This window comes from Chiloscyllium punctatum, chromosome 41, assembly GCF_047496795.1.
Source record: "Chiloscyllium punctatum isolate Juve2018m chromosome 41, sChiPun1.3, whole genome shotgun sequence".
NCBI lineage: Eukaryota > Metazoa > Chordata > Chondrichthyes > Orectolobiformes > Hemiscylliidae > Chiloscyllium > Chiloscyllium punctatum.
Window position 1 is genome coordinate 26868943 of NC_092779.1, and position 22709 is coordinate 26891651.

General features: G+C 41.0%; 1 protein-coding gene and 1 long non-coding RNA gene across 3 annotated transcripts in view; one reads left to right on the forward strand and one right to left on the reverse strand.

The window, feature by feature from the left end:
* LOC140464945 (NFX1-type zinc finger-containing protein 1-like) overlaps positions 1 to 22709 on the forward strand; it is a 77538-nt gene that overhangs the window by 23392 nt on the left and 31437 nt on the right. The window contains exons 4-9 of the mRNA XM_072560608.1: positions 624 to 836; positions 3573 to 3779; positions 7807 to 9465; positions 10740 to 10868; positions 13306 to 13454; positions 17306 to 17449. Coding sequence (XP_072416709.1) covers positions 624 to 836; positions 3573 to 3779; positions 7807 to 9465; positions 10740 to 10868; positions 13306 to 13454; positions 17306 to 17449 — 2501 coding nt within the window. The remainder of the gene's footprint in view (positions 1 to 623; positions 837 to 3572; positions 3780 to 7806; positions 9466 to 10739; positions 10869 to 13305; positions 13455 to 17305; positions 17450 to 22709) is intronic.
* Positions 1326 to 22709, reverse strand: part of LOC140464947 (uncharacterized) — a 138644-nt gene continuing 117260 nt past the window's right edge. For both annotated transcript variants that reach the window (XR_011955032.1, XR_011955033.1), the window contains 2 exons: positions 10751 to 10886; positions 1326 to 1418 (listed from right to left, as the gene is read on the reverse strand). This is a non-coding gene — a long non-coding RNA (uncharacterized lncRNA). The remainder of the gene's footprint in view (positions 1419 to 10750; positions 10887 to 22709) is intronic.

A 22709-nucleotide genomic window follows, 5' to 3' on the forward strand; every position in this document is an offset into this window, starting at 1 on the left:
ATTGAATGAAGGGTGAAGTAGGCTATAATGTACACAATTTACTGGATTTAATGCTATTTCCTGGACCCATTCGTCGTGCAACTCTTACCTAATCTGAACATGTAATAAGTTGAATTTCAGATAGATATTCCAGACTCCTGATCCAGTGACATTGCTTTTTTTTAAACTTGATTTATACCAAATGTATGTATTCACTTATCATTTTTGCTGTAGCATTCTGAATTTCTTTTGCAGTGGTCTTTGTTCACAGAACAAAGGATTAGACCACTGGGCCTGATCTCCACTCAAACAGGTCATCATCAAGCTATGCATCAACCTCATTTGCCTGCCTTTCTCCTATCTCCCTTGATCCCCTCATCCAACAAAAAGATTTCAGTCGCCACTCTTAAAAAATTTAGACTGACCTCAAGATCCAGATTTCCTTGGATATCATGTTGTCTAACTTTACTGAGAGTTTTGCAATAGAGAGGAAGGAAGGTATTTAAATTGCTCCTCTATCCCCCTCCTCCATGTCGTTTCTTGACAAGGTTGGCTGGTATTAAACTGAGGTTTTTTTTAAAAATTCCTTTTCAATCCTCTTGACATATGCATATCCAATGAACTAAACTGCCTTTTCACTCCAGGACAGAGAGATGGACACCCACATAAAGGGAGGCCCCCAAATCAAATGCAAAATACGTCGGAGAACGCCTCAGCGAAGAGTGGGTTTGCGCGTCGTAACCAGTCTGAGCCTCGCTGGAGAAAACCCAAGTTCAGCGGAAGTCAGTCGGACTTGCTGGATTGTTCCGTAGAAGGCAGTGCGGCGCATGAGACACAGAGACAGCAGAAACCACAAGGTTAGCAAAAGATGGACTATGTAAATTGGAATTTCAATGCGAGAGGAACCATGTTGAAAGTCAAAATGTTAATAAGTTAGATACTTGCACGGTTTTCCATAATCTGCAAAAATAATCAAAAAGTATTTCTGAACATCTTTCCATGATCTTAAGGTATCCCAATGCATTTTGCCTCCAACTAAGTTGTTTTTAAAGCATGATCTCTGGGTTAATGTAGGAAAGTTAGAAGTCCATTGCACATAGCAGCTCCCACAAAACCGATTTGTCTTTTGGTCCAGAGATAAACATTGACCAGGACACCATGGAAAATGCTTGATAAGGGAAAAACACTGCAGATGCTGAAAATCTGAAACACACAGCCCTGGAGAGATTCAGAAAGTCTGGCAGCATCTGTGGAGAGAGAAAAGAAAATATTGAGTCTGGTATATTCTAAAGAGTCATAGCAGACTTGAAATGTTAACTTTGTTTTTCTCTATTTACAGAAGGTACCAGATCTGCTGAGTTTCTCCAGCATTCTCCATGTTTATACTGTGGAGAATTCTCCTCTTCTTCTTCCAGTGTCATGGAATTTTCTAGGTGCACCTGATGAGAGTAGGCACAGACGAAGTTTATTGTCTCATCTAGGGGACATATCTACAACAGTGCACTACACTAAAAAGTCAACCTGGAATTATGTGTTTGAGTATTTGGAGTGTGACTTGAAGCCATACCCTTCTCACTTAGAGCCTTGAACTATCACTGAGCTATGACTGACTCAGTACCAGCAGTGTCAGAGACGATGGAAAGATGGCTGATCAACAAATAGACATTCACTTAGTTCTTGACAAAGAATGTGACACGAGCAAAACGAGCAGTTCATTCAATTAATCTAATGATTTCTTAAATATCACAGTAAAGGGCAAATTAAATGTTAATGTTTAATTTATTAATTTAAAAAAAATTATTTTAATTAACAAGAGTAAACAATATAATTATTGAGTATATAATTCCTATCTATGAATTTTAAGATCCACTTATGCACAGATTTGAACAATCTCTTTCACTTAGTGTAATAGTTACAGATGTAAACCATTCTGCATTGTTAATTTCTCTGATATTCCAAAGAAATATTGATATTTGCATTAATGGCACTGAAACTCCCTCTGGTAGTAGGTTTGCTTCAAAAAAGCCAAAGGGTTGGAGAGAGATTTTAAAAAGGAGCCTTCAGTCCTGTGTTTAGTGGCACAAATTGATCTTTATTCAGATTGATTGCTAATGCAGCGTAGGAGAGGTCTCTAGGACACTGTACCTTTCCCAATAAAGTGCACGATTTTTATACATACTGAGTTACAATGGTTACATGCAACATTGACATCAGTGCTTGTTACATCCTCTCTTACATACACATCCAATTCTACGAAAACACAATCAATGATGGACAACTTCATGATCAACCTTCAGTTTTCCCATCATTTCCTGATGTTCGCCAGACCCATTTTCACCTGTCCTTAGGCTCTTACAGTACATCTCATTCACCAAATGCCAAAACTGATTCTAATGTCACTTTACAGACATTTATAATTTTTTTCTATTTGGATTATAATTTTTTTCTATAGTGCAATATCATTTCAAACAGAACTTTGATGCCAGGATAGACCTTATTGTCATTAATTTAAATATTTTATCAGAGAATATCTATCCAAGGGCCATTGACAGGAATGAAATTCAATCACTTTTATAGCTCTATCAGGTCTTTAGAAGAAACTTTTTTTTTCTATAAGGTTCCAGCGAATACGACCTCTTTCTCATCCTTGTCTTATCGCTTTTTTCTGTCATTCTTTCCTTCTTCTCTGGGCTGTTCATTAGGTTGTTTATTCTCTTGAGGCTGTAGTGATCTCGTTTCACAATTGTTAGTCTCACCCTTGCTACATCACTTGTTTCTTGGTACACTTATAACATCACCCTGCTGATTAGCAAACATTTCTTTCTACTGCTTATAGCTATTTACTTAAAGAAAATTCAGCTGAATCCCTTAATATTATTTCACCAGTTGCTTGTATAATTTTAATATGCCCATGCAGGTGCATTTAATATGTAGTAACAAAAACCTAAAGGCCTTGATTATTGCGAGATCAGTCTTTTCTTCAAATCTGAACTGAATAGCAAACTTTTGAAATGGCCGGTACCAGACCTTTTTATAAGGTTACCCAATGCCGTTTATCAAAACCAATCTCTGCACCAAAGGCTGACTGTCTACAGAAATCTAATTAAATTTCCCAGTGTTTAACACTTTAAAACTACTATTATTGAACAAATATATGTGTCTACTCTAATATGTCATTATAATTATTTAAAAGGTCTCATCTAAGGTTGGTCAAGTTTTCCCTATCCATTTCATAGTAAAGTAGGAAATTTCAAATCAGACATTTTTCATCTGAGTTATCCTTATCAGAAAAGAGGAGTCTTACTGTAAACATTCTGGCCCAATCTTCCTCAGACTGTATTGTGATTCTGAGACATTTTGTTGTCTGTGAAGGCCATAATTTGAGCTATATGAAATGCTGCATTAGCTACAAGTTTCTTCAACCATCCTGTGTCAGCTTAAAAAAAACAGAAGCAACCATTTTGTCACATTCAGCCATGAGCAGCTACAACACAAATTTTAAGTGGAAGGTACATTTTCATTTAGTTGAAAATTTAGTCTTGAGACATGGGTGTTGCTGGTGAAGATTCCACTTTCTTCTTTTTAAATTCCAGAACGGAGAGATGGACAGCGAAGGAAGCACCCACAACATGTGCAAAATAGGTCTGAGAGCGTTGTGGAAAAGAGTAGGTTTGAGCAGCGTGACCCATCTGAGCATCGTAGAAGAAATCCCCGGTTCTATGGAAGTCAGCCTAACCTGCTTGACTCCTTTGGAGAAAACATGATGGAAAATGATAACCAGCACCAGCAGAAATCACGAGGTCAGCAAGTGATGGGCTTATATGACTTAGAATTTAAGGAGCAATACAGATTGTTAAAATATTGCCAACAGAATGTTTGCCATAAACTACAAAACAATTTTAAATTAGGTCATCGAAGAAACTTACTTTTCTGTAGTAGTTTTCACGAACACATGATGTTCCAATGCATTTACAATTAAATACTTTTTGATGTGTGGTCCTGTTGTACCATGGGAAACATTGCAATCCATTTACTCCCAGCATCCTCCACAATCAGCTGTGATAATGGCCTGATCGTTTGTAAAGTTGTTTTGGTTGAGGGATAAATGCTAGCATGAGGGGGAACACCCTGCACTTTCTCCATTGTATGATTTTTCATGTCCATCTGAAATAAAAACAGCAAATCCTGGAGGTGCTCTGACAATTTCTTAAGCGTCACAGCAAAGAGGCAGGACCGAGACTCAGTGGTTAGCACTGCTGCTTCACAGCATCAGGGACCTGGATTCATGTTCTGCCTCGGGTGACTGTGTGGAGTTTGCACATTCTCTCCATGTCTGCGTGGGTTTCCTCGGGGTGCTCCTGTTTCCTCCAATAGTCCAACAGTATGCAGATTACATGGATTGGCCATGCTAAATTACTCCAAGGGCCCAGGCATGTGTAGGTTAAGAGGATTAGCCTTTGGAAATGCAGAGTTACAGGGATAGAGTAGGGTGGTGCGTCTGGGTGGGATGCTCTTCAGAGAGTCAGTGTCCACTTGTTGGGCCAAATGGCCTGTTTCCACGCTGTAGGGTTTTTATGGTTCTAATAAATCACTCATTCATCATTCATTCAATTATAGCAAATTAATGCTAAAGTTCTTTAATTCAATTTATTGAATTACTTTCTGTATAAAGAGATCTTTAATCAGCAAAAATCCCATAACTCTGATATACAAATCTCACCTGCATGGACTTTCTGATTCAATGCATACTGGTTTAAACAGTCTCTCGCATCCAGTTTAATAGTTGTAGATAAAAGCTTTGCACTATTCTTGATTTCTGGTGTTTTCCTGAAAAATTCTGCAATTTTTGCACAAACAAAATCAATGCTAGTAGCTTTGATTCAAAAGACCAAAACTGAAATGAAGAAATATGTTCTGCTGTGTCAAAAAAGAAGTTTTTGTGATATACATTTACTGTCAGGCCTGAAACACACAGAATCAGAAATTGCTGGAGAAACTCACCAGGTCTGGCAGCATCTATAAAAAGAAAACAGAGTTAATGTTTTGAGTCTGGTGACTCTCCCTGGCGGTGCTGTCAGTTATTAGCCATCTAGTTGCCCTGGAGAATGTGGTGCTGGTCATCTTTCTTTGACCGTGAATTGAATACAGTTCTGTTATGTACGAATGTTTGAGCTTTAGACCCAGCACCGATGAGAAAAATAACTGAGCCAGATTTTCATCCTTAAGGTGGGTGGCCATGGCTAAGGGGTTTCCCAGTTTCACTAGAAGGGGAGATGGTGGCTGAAGTTGGGCGAGCCAACTCTGGAAATGTTTTGAAGGGAGCCACATTGAAGGCCAGCCTCAGTGTTGTGGGACTGTGCCAAACAGCGATCAAAATGGGATGGCATTGCAGCCCTTCCCACTCTCCACCACTCCACTCCCATACACACACACAGACACACACACCCATTCCCTATGCCCCATCCATGCCTAATTATACCCTGCCAATTTATGCAGTTCATTCTGTCTCCAAATTTGTTCATCCACTGCACACCATGTGAAAGCAATGAACCCTCAGATGGCAGTTTGAAATGTAAAAGGGAAGCTTTTTTTTAAAAGGGTGGTCCATTCATAACCTTTTCAATATATTTTAAAACAAGAACTCCAAGTCTCGCTGTGCATTCTTGACTGAGAGTTCAGCCAGCAATTCAGTTGGTGAAGCACAACATGTTTCAAGTGCCTTGTGGATTCAATTATTGAAACTTATTAAAAGGTCTGGATGATTGCCACTGTTATTGCTTAATATTTTTATGTTTTTTAGTGCGGTGAATATTATGAGTCACTTATTTTTAAAAGTGTTTTTTAACACATTCAACTGCCACTATAAAGCTGATTGCTTCCATATAGTTTCTATTGAATGAAGAGGAAGGAATGTGCCCTTCCCTTACATGAAAGTTATTTGTGGAGCATACATGGGCGTTGGCCATGCAATATGATAGGAGGTGCTTGGGGTTCCTTATGTCCACCCAGAGTGATTTTTTTCTAGGCGTTGGTCATATCTTGGCATGGGTGGTGTGGGTGCTACGGTTGGGTATATTTCAAAACCTGTTTCAAAATGTTCCATCATGCAAACCATGTTTCCGAACACCTTTGATGTGCTATGAACTACAAGTGTTTTGAAAACCTTGTCTGACCCAATGACAATAGACAAGAAGTAGGTTAGGTCTATCACCTCAATGGAGTCCCCAGGGGTAGGGTATCTACCCGCCTCTGAAGAAGCATTCCCAAAAATAAGAAAACCCAGAATAGGGTTGGGTATCTCAAAAGCTAGTTCCATGCCTCCACTTCTGAAAAGCTGCTGAGTCAACCTGACATGGCAAAAAAAAATCTGGCCACGTGTAGCTGTAGAACAGTGGAAATGATACAGCACAGAATTGGCCATTTGGCACATCTTGTCCATACAGACCCAAAGACGCCCAAATGCCCTTTCTGATCCTGAGAAGCCAGATTAATATGATGTGTAATTTGGGAGTATGTGTACTGTAGCAAAATTTGCAGATGACACATAGGTGGAAAGACAGGCTGTGAGAGGGGCGCAGTTTACAGAGAGATATTGCTACATAAGTGGGCAAAAAGATGGCAAATTGAGTTTAATGTGGGAAAATATGAAGTTTTACAATTTAGAAGGGAGGACAAAAGAACAGAATATTACTTAAGTGGAAGAAAAAACTTCAGTAAACTGCTACACAGGGGGACTTGGGGGTAGTTGTACATGAAACTCAGAAAGCTAGCACACAACTGCAGCAGTCAAGGGCATTGAAGAATAACAATAAGTAAGTCTTACTAAGACTCTACAAGATGCTGTTGAGGCCACGTCTGGAGCACTGTGAACAATTATTTCATAAAATATATTATTTCATTGACGCAATTTGGAGAAGGTTAACTGGGATGATCCCTGGTATGGTGGGATTGTCTTATGAGCAAAGGTTAAACAGAATGGGACTCTACTCTCAGGGATTTAGGAGAATGAGAGGTGATCTCTTTGAAACATATAGGATTCTGGATGTAGATTTGCTCGCTGAGCTGGAAGGTTCATTTTCAGATGTTTCCTCACCATATGAGGAAACATCACCAGTGAGCTTCTGGACAAAGTCCAAGGCTCACTGATAAAGTTGCCTAGTCTGGGGATGAAACATCTGAAAATGAACCTTCCAGCTCAGCGAGCAAACCTACATCCAGAACCTCAACCTGAGCTACAAGTCTTCTCAAAACTCACTAACGTATAGGATTCTTAACTGCCTTGATAGTGTAAATACTGAGAGGATGTTTCCCCTCATAGGAGAGGGCTTAGTCCCAGGATTACGAGTCACCAATTGAAGACTGAGATGAGGAGGAATTTCTTCCCTGAGGGTTGAGAATCTTTTAGAACTCCTTGCCACAGAGAACTGCAGGGGCAGCATCTTTGTGTAAATGTAAGTCGAGGATAGATAAATTCTTGATTGGTAAGAGCATCAAAAGTTATGGAGAAAGGGCAGGAAAGTGGACATGAGGAATGTCAAATCAGCCATGATCCTATTAATCGTAGAGCAAGCTCAAGGGACCAAATGGCCTTTTTTTATGACCTCGGTGAATTGCTATTACCTGTAAGGAGTGTATAGTGCAGCCTTGGTTCATGAATGGAAGCCAGAATGGATGCTTAAGTTGTTGGTTGGATTGCCAATCAAGCTGATGGTTTTGTCACAATTGTATTGAGGATCTTCAGTGGTATAGCATCATAACTGAAAATGATGGCTTATTGGCTAATACGAGATATTCTGTTTCCTTCCCCAATGTTGCAATCAATAACAGGTAGATCCCTACACTCTCAAGGAATGGGCAGAGCAAACCGGCCTACTACCCATGAAAGTCATTCACAGCAGAATTACAAGCAACCTAGGCGACAAAACCTGGCACAATGCGCGTTCGTGTCTGACCATAGACCCAACCAACAGTCCCAGTCTACTGGTCCTTCAGCAGCCAAATCGAGCAAACCTGCTGAACACAGACAGTGGAGAATAGACCGCCAAGAGCTCCAGCGGTTAGCTAGAATGGAACCAGCAAATGTTATAATGAGACTGGCCTCTCCTAGGAGTGGGCTCAAAGATTTCCTAAACCAGGCCAATCCTGACAAAAACCTCATTTTGTCCTTTCTGGAAGTTCTCAATTCAACATTCAAATGCCAGTCCAACCGAAGTAATTTACATTATCTCCTACAACTGATCAAGGATTCCATGTTTCTGAAAAGTATCCTTCCTGGATTTGTTGTCAGTGTTCAGACAGAAACTTTGCCAGAAGCACTTCTGGAAAACTCTGCTCACCTTGATCCGATAGTAAACTTGCTCCATGAGCTGATTACCGTCTATCCTATGAGCGCCTTTTTGGAAGTGTCTCTTTTAGTCTCATTGGTGCAGATGACTTCAAAGTACCTGCAATCTATTGGCTTCCCTGGCTCAGCCAAAACCAGGATGACCTTAGGCAATCTGCAGGCAATGATTGCAGAACTGCAGGAGAAGAAGCGACTTGGGAATTTGAAATCCGATACCTACACCTACTTTAAAGGGCCTGAGGTGGAAAACTTTAGACGCATTTCAGTATACCCGACCTGTGAAGACATCCATTTACTCAACAAACCTTATGTGAGACCCAACATTGTCACTGGAAAATATCCAGATACCGCCACATACCTTGATATACACTTTCGCTTACTCCGTGAAGACTTTGTTCGCCCATTGAGAGATGGGATTTCCAAGTTGTTGTCCTGTGACCAGAAGGAACTTCAAAAGGACAAAATAGATGATATAAGAATTTACTTTGATGCACATATACTTGGTCCACTGTGCACTCGTAGCGGTGTCTTCTTCCAGGTTAAGTTTGATATAAAACCGCTGAAGTTCATTCGTTGGGAGAGCTCGAAGCGATTGTTGTTTGGATCTTTTCTTTGCCTATCCAAAGATAAATTTGCAACAATGCTCTGTGCAACAGTGGCAGACAGGGACCTCAAAGGACTAAAAGAAGGCATTATCACACTGCACTTCACCAAAGATTGCCGAGATCAATTGGCGGACGTTAATTCAAGAGACTCTTTTCTCATGGTTGAGACAACCGCATACTTTGAAGCTTACCGTCACGTTTTGGAAGGCCTTAAAGAGATTAAAGACAATACGTTACCCTTCCAGAAATACATTGTGGAAGGCCAGGCTCACATTGCAGAACCCAAATATCTAACTTCAGGTCGTCAAGACTATACACTTCAGCCTTTGATGACAAATCAGCGTCTTCCAGTGCCAAAGCAGTCAAATATGCTCAAATCTGCTGCCAACCAGCTGAACTTAAGCAATAGTTTTGATGTGTGTGACTTTGCAAAATGGCCTTCTAAAGAGAAATTAAAGGTTGATGAATCCCAAATGCAGGCCTTGCAATTGGCCCTAACCAAAGAGGTTGCTATGATCCAAGGCCCACCAGGAACAGGTAAAACAGTTTTAGTTGTTTCATTTGGAATGAATTTTGCAACATAATAGAAAGGATTTTCATTTATGTAGCACCCTTTGCTCTCACTCTGGAAGCCCCAAAATGCTTCACTGAAATGCACTCTCTAGTGTGTTTGCAGAATGCAGCAGCCAATTGGTACCTAAGAAGCTCCCAGAAACAGTGTTAAAATAAATGCCAGAGAATGTTGTTAGTTGAGGGATCTATGTTACTCTGGACTCTGGGGAGATCACCCCTCACTTACTGCTGCAGTAAGTTCTAATTTTCAAGCAGTCCTCGAATTTACGTTATCAGAAATGAGCAGAAGCCTATTTCAGATGGTTAAGTGGCTTTGTCAAGATGTCCAATACCATATTTGTGGGAGTCAGTTACCTCAGTTGATTGGACAGCTGGTTTCTGATGCAAACTGACGTCAACAGCATGGGTTCAATTCCCACACCAGCTGAGGTTACCATGATGATCCCACCTCCTCCACCTCACTCTGCAGTTTATGTACCCAACAGTTGTCTGACTCTTTAATGAGAGAGTAGTCCCACAGTCCTCTGGTGACTTGACCTTTTACGCCAAGCAGCATTGCCATCACTTCTTCCTTAGCTCCCCCACAAAAAAGAGCCAACAGCCATTTTAAAGGAAGTTTTAGTTGCGACTAGAGAAATCTGGAATCTGCATAAATGCAAAATTCTGTAGATACTGGAAATCTTAAGTAAGCAGAGAGAATCTTGGAGAAACTCAGCCAATCTGGTAGCATCTGTGTAGAGAGGAATAGTTAAACCTCTCGAGACTGGTATGATTGTTTCATTCTGAAGAGTTTGTACCAGGTTCAAAGCTTTGAGGCTGGTATCTGGCTTGGCTGAAGGGGTTCCATCAGTTCATCACACCCCCTGATATGCACACTGGTAATGACATGCTGCTGAAATCTACTAGCTCTGTTAAGCACCCTTTTAAGATCCACGATGAGCAATTCTTTGGCAAAATTTGGCAAAATTTTTTTGTTATAATCAGATTAAAGGATCTGTTGTGAAAGGTGACGTGGTAATCGTATTAAAACTGCAGCATAAATGCAAGTTAATGTTGTTAACAAACTGCAGGATTAATGCTTGCATATCCTTCCCCCTTCCCATTTAAATTGGGCTCGTTCAGCCAAATCAGAACTCCTGCTCAAACCTGATATTAATCAGCTTTGTACATGCTCTCGTGATTCATTTTCAAAATTAATTTTATATCCTTTGATAACAGTTATATTTTCTGATTTGCAGGAAAGACTTACCTGGGACTGAAAGTTGCCAAGGTTCTTCTGGCGAATGAGCAAGTTTGGCAATCTGGTGCTGGTTCACCTATGTTGGTGGTCTGCTATACAAATCATGCATTGGATCAGTTTTTGGAAGGTCAGAGGTTCCAGTATGCTGTGGATATTTAAGTCTGTTGATTATCATTTCATAAATGTTGGAGCAGTGCTATAATGTTTGGTGTTGTCTGTTGTTACAATTTCTACCAATCCCACAATTATGTGTACATACTGATTCCAGATCAGTAGGAGAAATATCAACCAGTTTAATTTTAAGGTGATGATGAAACCCTTTTATTACTGAACTCTCACACCACTGGATAGAGCTCCACTCCACTCTATCAACTCTTTTGATCACTTTTAAAGATCTTGATTATTGTTATGACCAGGTGAGGGAGGGTGATTGGCTCTCCTCTACTCAACTTTCCATAGCTGGCTGCAATAAAAAGGCTCTTTTTAGTATGCGGCTATACCTCTCTGTATCGTAAATGTAGTTATTTAATATCTACTGTATCAATATGGAGCTAAATACAATGTTTTCTTGAGTAACATGAAAAGAAATTTTATTATCTGTTAACCCTGAAGAAAATATTAAGGTAATTTATTCTATTTCACACTGGCTTCACGAAAGCTTGGATAACCTGCATGGTCAGCTGATGTGGTAGCCATTTTTAAGTCTGTGTATTTTCCCCCTTGAACCATTTCATTTCATGGATGTCTTAAAATCATGTGATGGAATTTGGAAATCAATAGTCCATTGTTTATTTTTACCACTTATGTAACATTAGAACAGCTTCATTTAATTTTCTATACCCCAGGTAACACAAGACTAGTATATGCAACCTGATTTCAGTGTTGAACCCTTTTAATCCTTGGAATTATTCTGATCATTGTGATGCATTCCTTCTAATAGATCCTTCCTCAGCGAGCATTGTTCAGAGTTCAATGTTATACTCCAGACGCTGTCTAACCTAAACTCGATGGAGATTTTTAAAGACATACGATTTCACATGCTAGATGAGTACGAGACAGGTCTAACACACAGCTGATTGTAAACGGGTTTTCTTAGTGAACTTGGTTGGTTGGTTGGTTGTGAAAATTCTGTTGCCCTTTCGAGCATGAACTAATAGTCCTTCCAATTCATCTCTCCTGAAGATAATACAGATTTTAAAATTTTCAAAGGAAGAAAATGTACATGTTATTCATTTCTTGTTATATCCAGTTGATTTATTTTAATAATTCTTGGCATGTGAGCATCATAGGCAAGGCCATGTAAAAGCTTGCAATATTGGGGATTTTCTCTTTGGGAGGTAGAAGGAATGGGCTTCAGAATAAATGCGATGGCATGGGTTTAGTTCCCCATTCTGGCTCAGTGGAGACTAAAATATCTCCACAGAGGCCTACCACTAAGTCACCCTTTACTTACAAATGCATAGTACTTGACACTGGTCCAGTTTGCCAGCTCTGAGTGGACAGAAACTCTGACACTCCTGTTTATATCTGTCAGCTAGGGCTCCACAACTGAACTAGGTTAGAAGCCCTAATCATGAAACTCAGTCAGCCCTGGCAGCTGATGTTTTTTTTGGTTCAGTTGCAGCAGAGGATATGTGAAAAGCTGCTGGACTTCTCTCTCTCCTTGCAAACTGTAAGCCTTTGTTTGATTGTATCTTGTGTGATAAGGGATGTGTGTACTGGGACTGTTGCATGTATTTTTGGAACAGCATCATTAAGTCGGGTTTGGATAGGATAACGTAGCAGGTATTTTATTTTCTGTTCTTTGTGTTTCATTCCATAATTTTGTAAATCAATTTTGTTTGTTTAAAACTTGGCAGTTGACCCAGCTAATTCACATTGGGAATATCCACTATACACCTAGCTAAACAAATAGCAAAATTATGGTCTGGACTACCTGCTTAAAGAGGTTTTGAGGGGTCTTGCCTAGTGCATAACATTCCTCATCATTGCTGATGAAGGGCTTTTGCCTGAAACATGATTCTCCTGCTCCTTGGATGCTGCCTGACCTGCTGTGCTTTTCCAGCACCACACTCTCGACCCTAACAAGGGTGAAGACAGGTAGAGGGTAAGATCTGGTTGGTCAGTGGCAGGATTGAATCCGGTTGGTGGAGAGGAGGGAGAGGGATTGGGATGGGAGGGGAAGTTATTTGAAATTGGAGACGTCGGTGTTGAGTCCTCTGGTCTATAGGCTGTCATTTCAGAGTCAAGATTAGAGGTGCTGGAAAAGCACAGCAGGTCAGGCAGCAGCCAAGAAGCAAGAAAATTGACATTTCGGGCAGGAGCCCTGATGCATCTGCAGTCCTCACTTTCGTCTTGTTATTTCTGAGGGCAGTTAAAAGTGAGCAGACCAGGCTGGGTACAGTTATAGAGTCATATAGCAGTTGGCAAGTTTCTGCCCTTTCAAAGTTTGGTGAAGCTCCCTCTTTATTTTGCCTCTAATTTCCAACTGTGTGTCGAATAGTATTTTTAGTTGACCAGCGAACTGTTAAGCTTCTACAAAATCAAGTGATCTGTCATTTTAGGAATCCTCAAATTTATGGACACTGGGCTGGTCAGAATTGGAGGAAGGAGTAGCAGTGGAATACTGTCTGCATTTTCTATGCATAAGCTAAGAAAGGGGTTTAACTTCAGGAAAGATCTGCCAAAATATTTGAAAGAAGCACAAACTGAGGTGAGTTGGACAAATTGAATGTTTTCAATTGAGTGTGCTCATTTTGCAAACACTGAGTGCATAACATAATTAAAATGCAAACTGACGAGAAAATGTCTTTCTGTCAATTGTGTAAAGTAGGCACAGAATTCATACTTTTATCAGGTCTTTGAAACCTTAGTAAAATCTCCCAGAGATCTTTACAGAAAGTATTTGAGTGAAGTTACAATTGGTAATGTAGGAAATGTAACAAGTATTTTGTGTGCAGCAAGGAGCCTCAAAGTACCAGTCTTGCTCTCCCTCCTCTTCCACCCTCTTCCCCCTTCTCCCCCCCCACCCGCCCCCCCCCCCACCCCACACCCCCCCGCTCTGCTCCTCCTCATCACTCTCTCTTTCTCTTGAGGTTCTGTGCCTGTATATGTGACATGCATTGCAGTATTAGTGTCATGGCAACTGGAAACTGCCACCAGGGGCTGACTGAGCACTGAGGCCATATCACTTCCATTCCCCAACCATACCCTCTCCCCAGACGTACAAACTCCTTCTCAGGCTGCCAACAGAATCCTCACTTACATAACTAAATTCAGTCCCATAATGGCACAGTGGCAAGGAAGGACACTTTGTTTGGACATCACATCCCTACTTCTGGAGCCAGTTAATGGAAATCCAAGGTAGTTCAGAAATGTGAATTCAAGGCTTGGAGGGAGTATAATGTAGGTCCCTTATTTAGTTCTGAATTCAGTGGTATTCTGCCCTTTTCTGTGCCTTCACACCATTGCTGTTTCAATACGTTGTGCCATAGTATAGAATAGTATTAGTTTGCATTTGTTTGCTTTACATATTGCGGCATAACCATTTTGATCAAATGAAATAGATAAACTGCCACGGGCAACTAAAGCTGCAGTTTTGCTGCAGTGCAATTGGAAATGGTACCGTGTGCCTGTGTGTCACGGTTCTACTTTTTTTTAATTAATCTGCTTCATTACCAATGCTGCAACTGATATGGAGAGTGAAAATGTATCCCTAACATTTATTATAGAGAGGGTTCTGTTGGAGCATTGGTCGTGTCCCTTCCTCTGGGCTAAGACACCTGAGTTCAGGACAGGACATTAAGAAGAATGCCATTGTGCCACTAATCAAGTTTGCATTTAGAGTCCTAGAGCTGTACAGTACGGAAACAGACCCTTCGGTCCAACTCATTCCTGCTGGCCAGATAGCCTAAATTAATCTAGCCCTATTTGCCAGCATTTGGCCCACATCTCTCCAAACCCTTCCTATTCATGTACACATCCAGATGTCTTTTAAATGTTGCAATTGTACCAGCCTCCACTACTTCCTCTGTTAGCTCATTCCATACATACACCACTTTCTGCGTGAAAATGTTGCCCTTTAGGTACCTTTTTAAATCTTTCTCATCTCACCTTAAACTTCTGCTTTCTAGTTCTGAATTCCCTACCCTGCATTTGTGAGCCACCACATGGCTCAGAAGACAGCCAAGCAGAGATTGGCTGCTTCTCTAAAGTTGTCACACTCGAACAACCCTGTACATTTAGATCAGAGATTGCTCTGAGGCTAGGGACACTGTTTCTGATTTATTCATGGAATCGTGGAATCTTGCAGCACGGAAGGGAACCATTGTATTTGTCTTGGCTCCATAGAACCATCCTGCCTGCAGATTACTACCTAAATGGAATCAATTTAGGTAAAGGGGCAGTACAGAGAGATGTGGGTGTTCTTGTACAGCAGTCAGTGAAGGTAAGCATGCAGGTACAGCAGGTAGTGAAGAAAGCTAATAGCATGCTGGCCTTCATATCAAGAGGGATTGAGTATAGAAGCAAAGAGGTTCTTCTGCAGCTGTACAGGGCCCTGGTGAGACCACACCTGGAGTACTGTGTGCAGTTCTGGTCTCCAAATTTAAGGAAAGACATTCTGGCTATTGAGGGAGTGCAGCGTAGGTTCACGAGGTCAATTCCTGGAATGGCGGAATTACCTTACATTGAAAGACTGGAGCGACTGGACTTGTATATCCTTGAGTTTAGAAGACTGAGAGGGGATCTGATTGAGACATATAAGATTATTAAATGATTGGACACTCTGGAGGCAGGAAACATGTTTCCGCTGATGGGTGAGTGCCGAACCAGAGGACACAGCTTAAAAATACGGGGTAGACCATTTAGGACAGAGGTGAGGAGAAACTTCTTCACCCAGAGAGTCGTGGCTGTGTGGAATGCTCTGCCCCAGAGGGCAGTGGAGGCCCAGTCTCTGGATTCATTTAAGAAAAAGTTGGATAGAGCTCTCAAAGATAGTGGAATCAAGGGTTATGGAGATAAGGCAGGAACAGGATACTGAGTAAGGATGATCAGCCATGATCATATTGAATGGTGGTGCAGGCTCGAAGGGCAGAATGGCCTACTCCTGCACCAATTGTCTATTGTCTGTTTTCCTGCACCCTTGCTGCCTTTTCCTTTTTAAAATTATCCAATTGCCTTTTGACAGTTATTGTTGAATCTACTTTCAGGCATTCCATCCTAATCACCATCACTTGTTCCATTAAAAAAAAATTCATTGCTCCCTCCAGTTCTTTTGCTAACCGTCTTACATCTGTTTCTTTTTGCTGACTCCTTATGTTATTCTATAAAAAGCCATCATTATTTTGAATACTTGTACTAAATCCTTCCTTCATTTTCTTTGCTGTGATCATATGAATATGTGTACCTGGAGCAGGAATAGGTCAGTCATCTGTCATGTACCTGCTCCACCATTTGAGAAAGTCATGACTGAGCTGACTCTGGCCTCAATGCTGTTAGCCTGTCTACTCCTTTACACTCTTGTGAATCTATCTAACCTGGCCTAAAAGAATATTCAGGAACTCAGTATCTACTGCTTGGGAGAAGAGTAACTGTACCCACTAATGATCCTCTGAAAGTATTTCTCCTTGTTTCTGTCTTACAGGAAAGAGCCCTTATTTTTAAACTGCACCCCCTATTTCTAGTCTGCCCCATAAATGGAATCCTTGTTTGAGCATCCATCCTATTTATTTTAACAAAATCAGCTACCTTTCTTCTAAATATCAGGGGGTGTAGCCCAACATTTCCTCATAAAATAACCCCTTAATCTCCGGAATCAGTTAAGTGAGCTGTCCCTGAATTGCTTCTAATGCAACATCTTTTCTTCAGTAAGGAAACTAAAACAAGACAGTACGGTAGATGTGATCTCACCAAGATCCCATGCAATGATTGCTAAACCTTCCTATGTTTATATTTTATTCACCTTGTACTAAACAATAATGTTCCATTTCCCTCCCTAATCACTTGCTTTGCAAGCTAATTTTGAGGTCCATATACCAGAACACTCCAATCCTTCTGTACCACAAACTACTGCTATTTCCTTTTAAACAGCATATTATTTTTTCTTTTTGCCAAAGAAGACAAATTCACATCTCCCATAATATATTCAAACTGCTAGATATGCTCCACTCATGTAACCTATCTGTTTGACATTCTGTTTTCCTACCTACCCTGTGTCACCATCAAATTTAGCAATCATACATTTGGTCTCCATCCAAATTATTGATATTGATTGGAAAAAGCTCAGGCTCCAGCATTGATCCATTGGTTACAACTTGCAAATCCAAAACTGAACCTGTTCATTTCTGCTTTGTTTTCTGTTAGCGAACTAATCCTCTTTCAGCACTAATGTTACCTCCTACACCATGAGTTCTTGTGTTTATGTAAACTTTGATGTGATACCTTGTCAAATGATGATTTTGGCATATGGAATATTGCAAGTATTAAAGTCAAGGAGGTACAAAGAGTTCAGAGAACTGGTCAAACACTACCTCTAAGCTGTGTTTTATTCTTTTATTCCTGCAGCTGATCAACGAAAGAGAATTGATTCAACGTCAAATTGAAGTATTAGCTGCATCGTTGGATGCTAGTGAGAAAGGCGTACTTCAGTTGTACACGTTATCTAAATACATTTCTACAAAGCACATGCATTGTCTTCAGGTGGGAATGGTACGTGTCCAGATGTGCTTATACATGTTGAAACAGTAAATTCTTGTTAATTTTGTCTTGGATAGTTACCATGAACAGAAATATTACTGGTTTGCAAAGACCATTTTGACTTTTTAGTGTCTCAAATCAAGACTGCTCCATCCTTCTCATCAATTGGTGACAGATGTTCCCCCTTTAACCGATGTTCTCCCTTCAACAATCCACCAAGGGAAGAGGGAGAGATCATAGTCATACAGCATAGAAACAGACTCTTCAGTCCATGCTGAACATAATCTCAAACCAATCTAGTCTCCCCTGCCTGTTCCTGGCCCATATCATTCCAAACTTTTCCTATTCATGTACTGATCTAAATGTCTTTTAAACATTGTAATTGTACCCACATCCACCACTTACTCTTTATCGGAGTTTTGCATTCTGCAACTGAAAAGTGATTCTCTTGCATTGTCCAGTATTCACTGGTAATGTTGTTGGATTCCTGTCAAAGTTACAGACTTTTCAGATTGGTGTTAAGTTTTGCTTGGATCATGATTTTAAAGAAACATTTTGTATAAGATGTCTTGACCACTCCCAGAAGTGCACCGTGCATTCCTTACGAAGCAGTCTATGACCTGCCCAACACTTGGATCTAGTGAGATCCTGGAGCTGAACTTGGAACACTGTCTCTGTACTGATTTATTAGATTAGATCACATGCTGCTGCATAATCTAGTCTTTAGTAGTTGGAAGAGTTTACTGCTGTTAGAATTTAGCAGCCAAATGTATTTAATCATAAATAGTGACACATTTATACAACAAATTCAGTTAGTAAAATGTCACAAGACAGTTTATAAAAACTGATCATATTAAATTTGGTGAGAGATGAGGCCTATCAGTGTTATCACTAGAGTAGTAATCCAGAGACCGAGGTATTTTCTGGGAATCCACATTCAAATCCCATCCCATGGCAAATGGTGGGACCTGAATTCAGTGAAAATCTGGAATTAATGATGACTATGAAATCATTGTCAATTGTCATAAAACCCAACTGGGTCATGAATGTCCTTTTGGGAAGGAAACTGGCCAGTCTGCTGTACATGTGACTGCAAACCCACAGCAGGGACTCTTAACAATCTTCTGAAATGGCTTAGCAAACCATTCAACTGATGGAAAGCAATAAAGGAATGAAACCAGATGGACCACCTGGCATTGACCAAGGCACCAGGAATGATAACGATGAACACAGCCCTGTCAACTCTACCAAATCTTCCTTGCTAATACTTGGGATATGATGATCATTGGGAGAGCTGTCTCACAGACTAGTAAACCAACAGCCTAACATACTCGTGGTGTCATAGCTTACACACACTGTCCCAGACACACGATCATAATCTATGGATATGTCCTGTCCCACTAGCATTGTTACGTGTCACCAATGTCCTGTACTGTCACCAATCCAAAGGTCTCAAGCATCACGGACACCAGTCTTGAGCCAACACCATTCACTCCACGTGAAATTAAGAAACAGTTGGAGGCACTGGATACTGCAGCGGCTTTGGCCCTGAAATCATTTCAACAGTATTACTGAAGACTTCTGCCCCAGAACGTGCCTCACCCCTACGCAAGCTGTTTCAGTACAGATGCAATACTGGCATCCAATCAACAATGTGGAAGGTTTTCTAGTTATATCCTGTGTACAAAAAGCAGGACAAATCCAACCCGCTAATTAAAGCCACATTAGTCTACTCCCAATTATCATTCAATGGAAGGTGCCATCAACAGTGCTGTCAAGGTATACCTGTTTAGGAGTAAGTTGTTCACAAAAGCCAGTTTGGGTTCTGCCAGAGCCACTCAGTTCCTTGCCTTCCTTAAAGCCATAATCAAAAGAGCAGAGTTCCAGGAGTGAGGTCCGAGTGTCTGCCCTTGGCAATCAGGACGGCATTTGACCAAATGTGACATCAAGATGCCTTAGCAAAACTGGAATCAGTGGGAGCTGATGGAGGTGTGATTAGGAATGGATGGTGGCAGGTGGAACTCTTCATTGATTTGAAGACATACCTAGGACAAGAAACATGGTTGTGTTTGTCAGAGCTCAGTCATGTCAGCTCCTGGACATCTCTGCCAGAGTTCCTCAGCGTAAGTGTGCTAAGCCGAACCATCTTCAGTTGCTTCATTAAATACCTTTCCTCCATCGTCAGATCAGAATGGGCATGTTCACAATGTTCAACACCTCGGGTACTGAAGCAGTCTATGTTCAAACACAATATGACCCAGCTGACAATTGGTAAGGACCAATCATGTCCTGCAATGACCATCTCCAAAAAGTTAGAATTTAATCCTTGCCCCTTGACGTTCAAAGATGTTACCATCGCTGTATCCCTCATTATCAACATCCTGAGGATTATCATTGACCATAACTGAACTGGAGTAGCCATATCAACACAATAACTAAAACCGCGGGTCAGAGTCAAGGAAGATTGCAGTGAGTAACTCACCACCTGACTCCCTAAAGCCGGTCCACAATCTATAATCACAAGTCAGGAGTGTGATGGAATACTCCTCACTTACCTGGATGGGTACAGCTCCAACAACAGTCAAGAAGCTTGATACCATCCAGGACGAAGTTGTCCACTTGATTGGTACCGCATCCATTCTGCTCTCCACTGATGATCAGTAGCAACAGTGTGTACTATTTACAAGATGCTCTGTAGAAATTCACCAACACTCTTTAGATAGCACCTTGCAAACCCACAACCACTATGATCAAGAAGTTAAGGGCAGCAGATATATGAGAATACCATCACAAGCAAGTTTCCCTCTAAGCCACTTACCATCCTGACTTGGAAATATATCGCAGTTCCTTCAATGTCGCCAGGTCAGACTTCTGAACTCTTCCTTAACAGCATTGTGGCTACAGCAAATAGACTAAAGTGCTTGAGGAAAGCAGCTCACCACTACTTTCTCAAGGACAGAGATGGCAATAAATGCTGGCCCAGCCAGCCATGCCCATGTCCCAAGAATCAATTTTAAAAATTATTGAAATTAGTGGCTGAAAGCAATGTTAAAAGGAGAGGTTTAACAGAATATCCCAAAACATAAGAGAGTGATAGATGTACATAAGGTTTTAAGGAAGAATTCCAGAGCTTAGGGCCATTATAGCTGAAAATATGATCATAAGTGGTGAGGCTAAAGTAGAGGAAGTTGCTGAAGAGGCCAGCATTGAATGTAGACAGAGTGCTTAAAATTGTAAACTTGAGTAGATTACAGACAACGGAAGTAACCATTCCCTAGAGAGACTTTAACATAATTCTAACATTTCCACAGTTCAGGTGGTGGCATGGTGGCTCAGCAGTTAGCACTGCTGCCTCACAGTACCAGGGACCCAGGTTTGAATCTGGCCTTGGGTGCCTGTCTGTGTGGAGTTTTGCACCTTCCCCCTGTGCCTGCATGGGCTTCCTCTAGGTGGTCCGGTTTCCTCCCACAGTCCAAAGATGTTCATATTAGGTGGATTAGTAATGCTAAATTGCCCGTAGTATCCAGGGATGTGCAGGCTGGGTGGATTAGCCATAGGAAATGCAGGGTTACAGGGATGGAATGGGTCTAGGTGGATGCTTTTTGGTAGGGTGACTTGATGGACCAAATATCCTTCTCCTGCACTGTAGGGATTCTATACTTCTAGAGAGTGTACCAGAAATCAATGTAGGTCAACGCACACAGGGGTGATAGGTGAAGGGGACTTGGTGAAATTAGAATATTGTACAAGCAGTTAATTTTCATACTGAATAATCTTCAATAGCCTTTAATGTTAAAGAGCAATTTCAATCTAAAGTTTGTTTACTTGTTATGTGGCTATCAACAACAACAGATTCTTCCACTTGGCTATGACATGGGAGCATTAGATTAACATGCTATCTGCTTATAATGTTGATGAATAATGCAGCTAAGTCTATTTTTATCTTATTTTTGTTAGATTGTCCATTAATTCAAAAATTTATAACTTCAATGGGGTGAATATGTTTATAGAGTTATAGAGATGTACAGTGTGGAAACAGACCCTTCGCTCCAACCAGTCCATGCCGACCAGATATCCCAACCCAATCTGGTCCCACCTGCCAGCACCCGGCCCATATCCCTCCAAACTCTTCCTATTCATATACACATATAAATGCCTCTTAAATGTTGCAATTGCACCAGCCTCCACCACATCCTCTGGCAGCTCATTCCATACACGAACCACCCTCTGTGTGAAAAAGTTGCCCCTTGGGTCTCTTTTATATCTTTCCCCTCTCACCCTAAATCTATGCCCTCTAGCTCTGGACTCCCCGACCCAAGGAAAAGAATTTGTCTATTTATCCCATCTATGCCCCTCATAATTTTGTAAACCTCTATAAGGTCACCCCTCAGCCTCCGACACTCCAGGGAAAACAGCCCCAACCTGTTCAGCCTCTCCCTGTAGCTCAAATCCTCCAACCCTGGCAACATCCTTGTAAATATTTTCTGAACCCTTTCAAGTTTCACAATATCTTTCCGATAGGAAGGAGACCAGAATTGCATGCAATATTCCAACAGTGGCCTAAACAATGTCCTGTACAACAGCAACATGTCCTCCCAACTCCTGTACTCAGTACTCTGACCAATAAAAGAAAGCATACCAAACGCCGCCTTCACTATCCTATCCATCTGCAACTCCACTTTCAAGGAGGTATGAACCTGCACTTCAAGGTCTCTTTGTTCAGCAACACTCCCAGCAACACAACCTTACCATTAAGTATAAAGGTCCTGCTAAGATTTGCTTTCCCAAAATGCAGCACCTCTCATTTATCTGAATTAAACTCCATCTGCCACTTCTCAGCCCATTGGCACATCTGGTCCAGATCCTATTGTAATCTGAGGTAACCCTCTTCGCTGTCCACTCCACCTCCAATTTTGGTATCATCTGCAAACTTACTAACAGTACCTCTTAGGCTCACATCCAAATCACCTGACCAGTCGCCATCTAAAGACAAATGATAGAAATGAACTGCATGGGTACACAGACTTTCTTAAACTTTGCACCATCTTCAGTTAATTCTGGGCAGTGATGTATTGGGCCCATGTGGGAGACACGTGCCTGTGGTGTCAGCAGAAACAGGTGGCAGTAGCAATTTATCCACTTTACATAATGCATCATAACCGTTTTGATCAAATGCAATAGATAATCTGCCACGGGCAACTAAAAACTGCAGTTTTGCTGCAGTGCAATTGGAAATGGTACCGTGTGCCTGTGTGTCACAGTTCTATTCTAT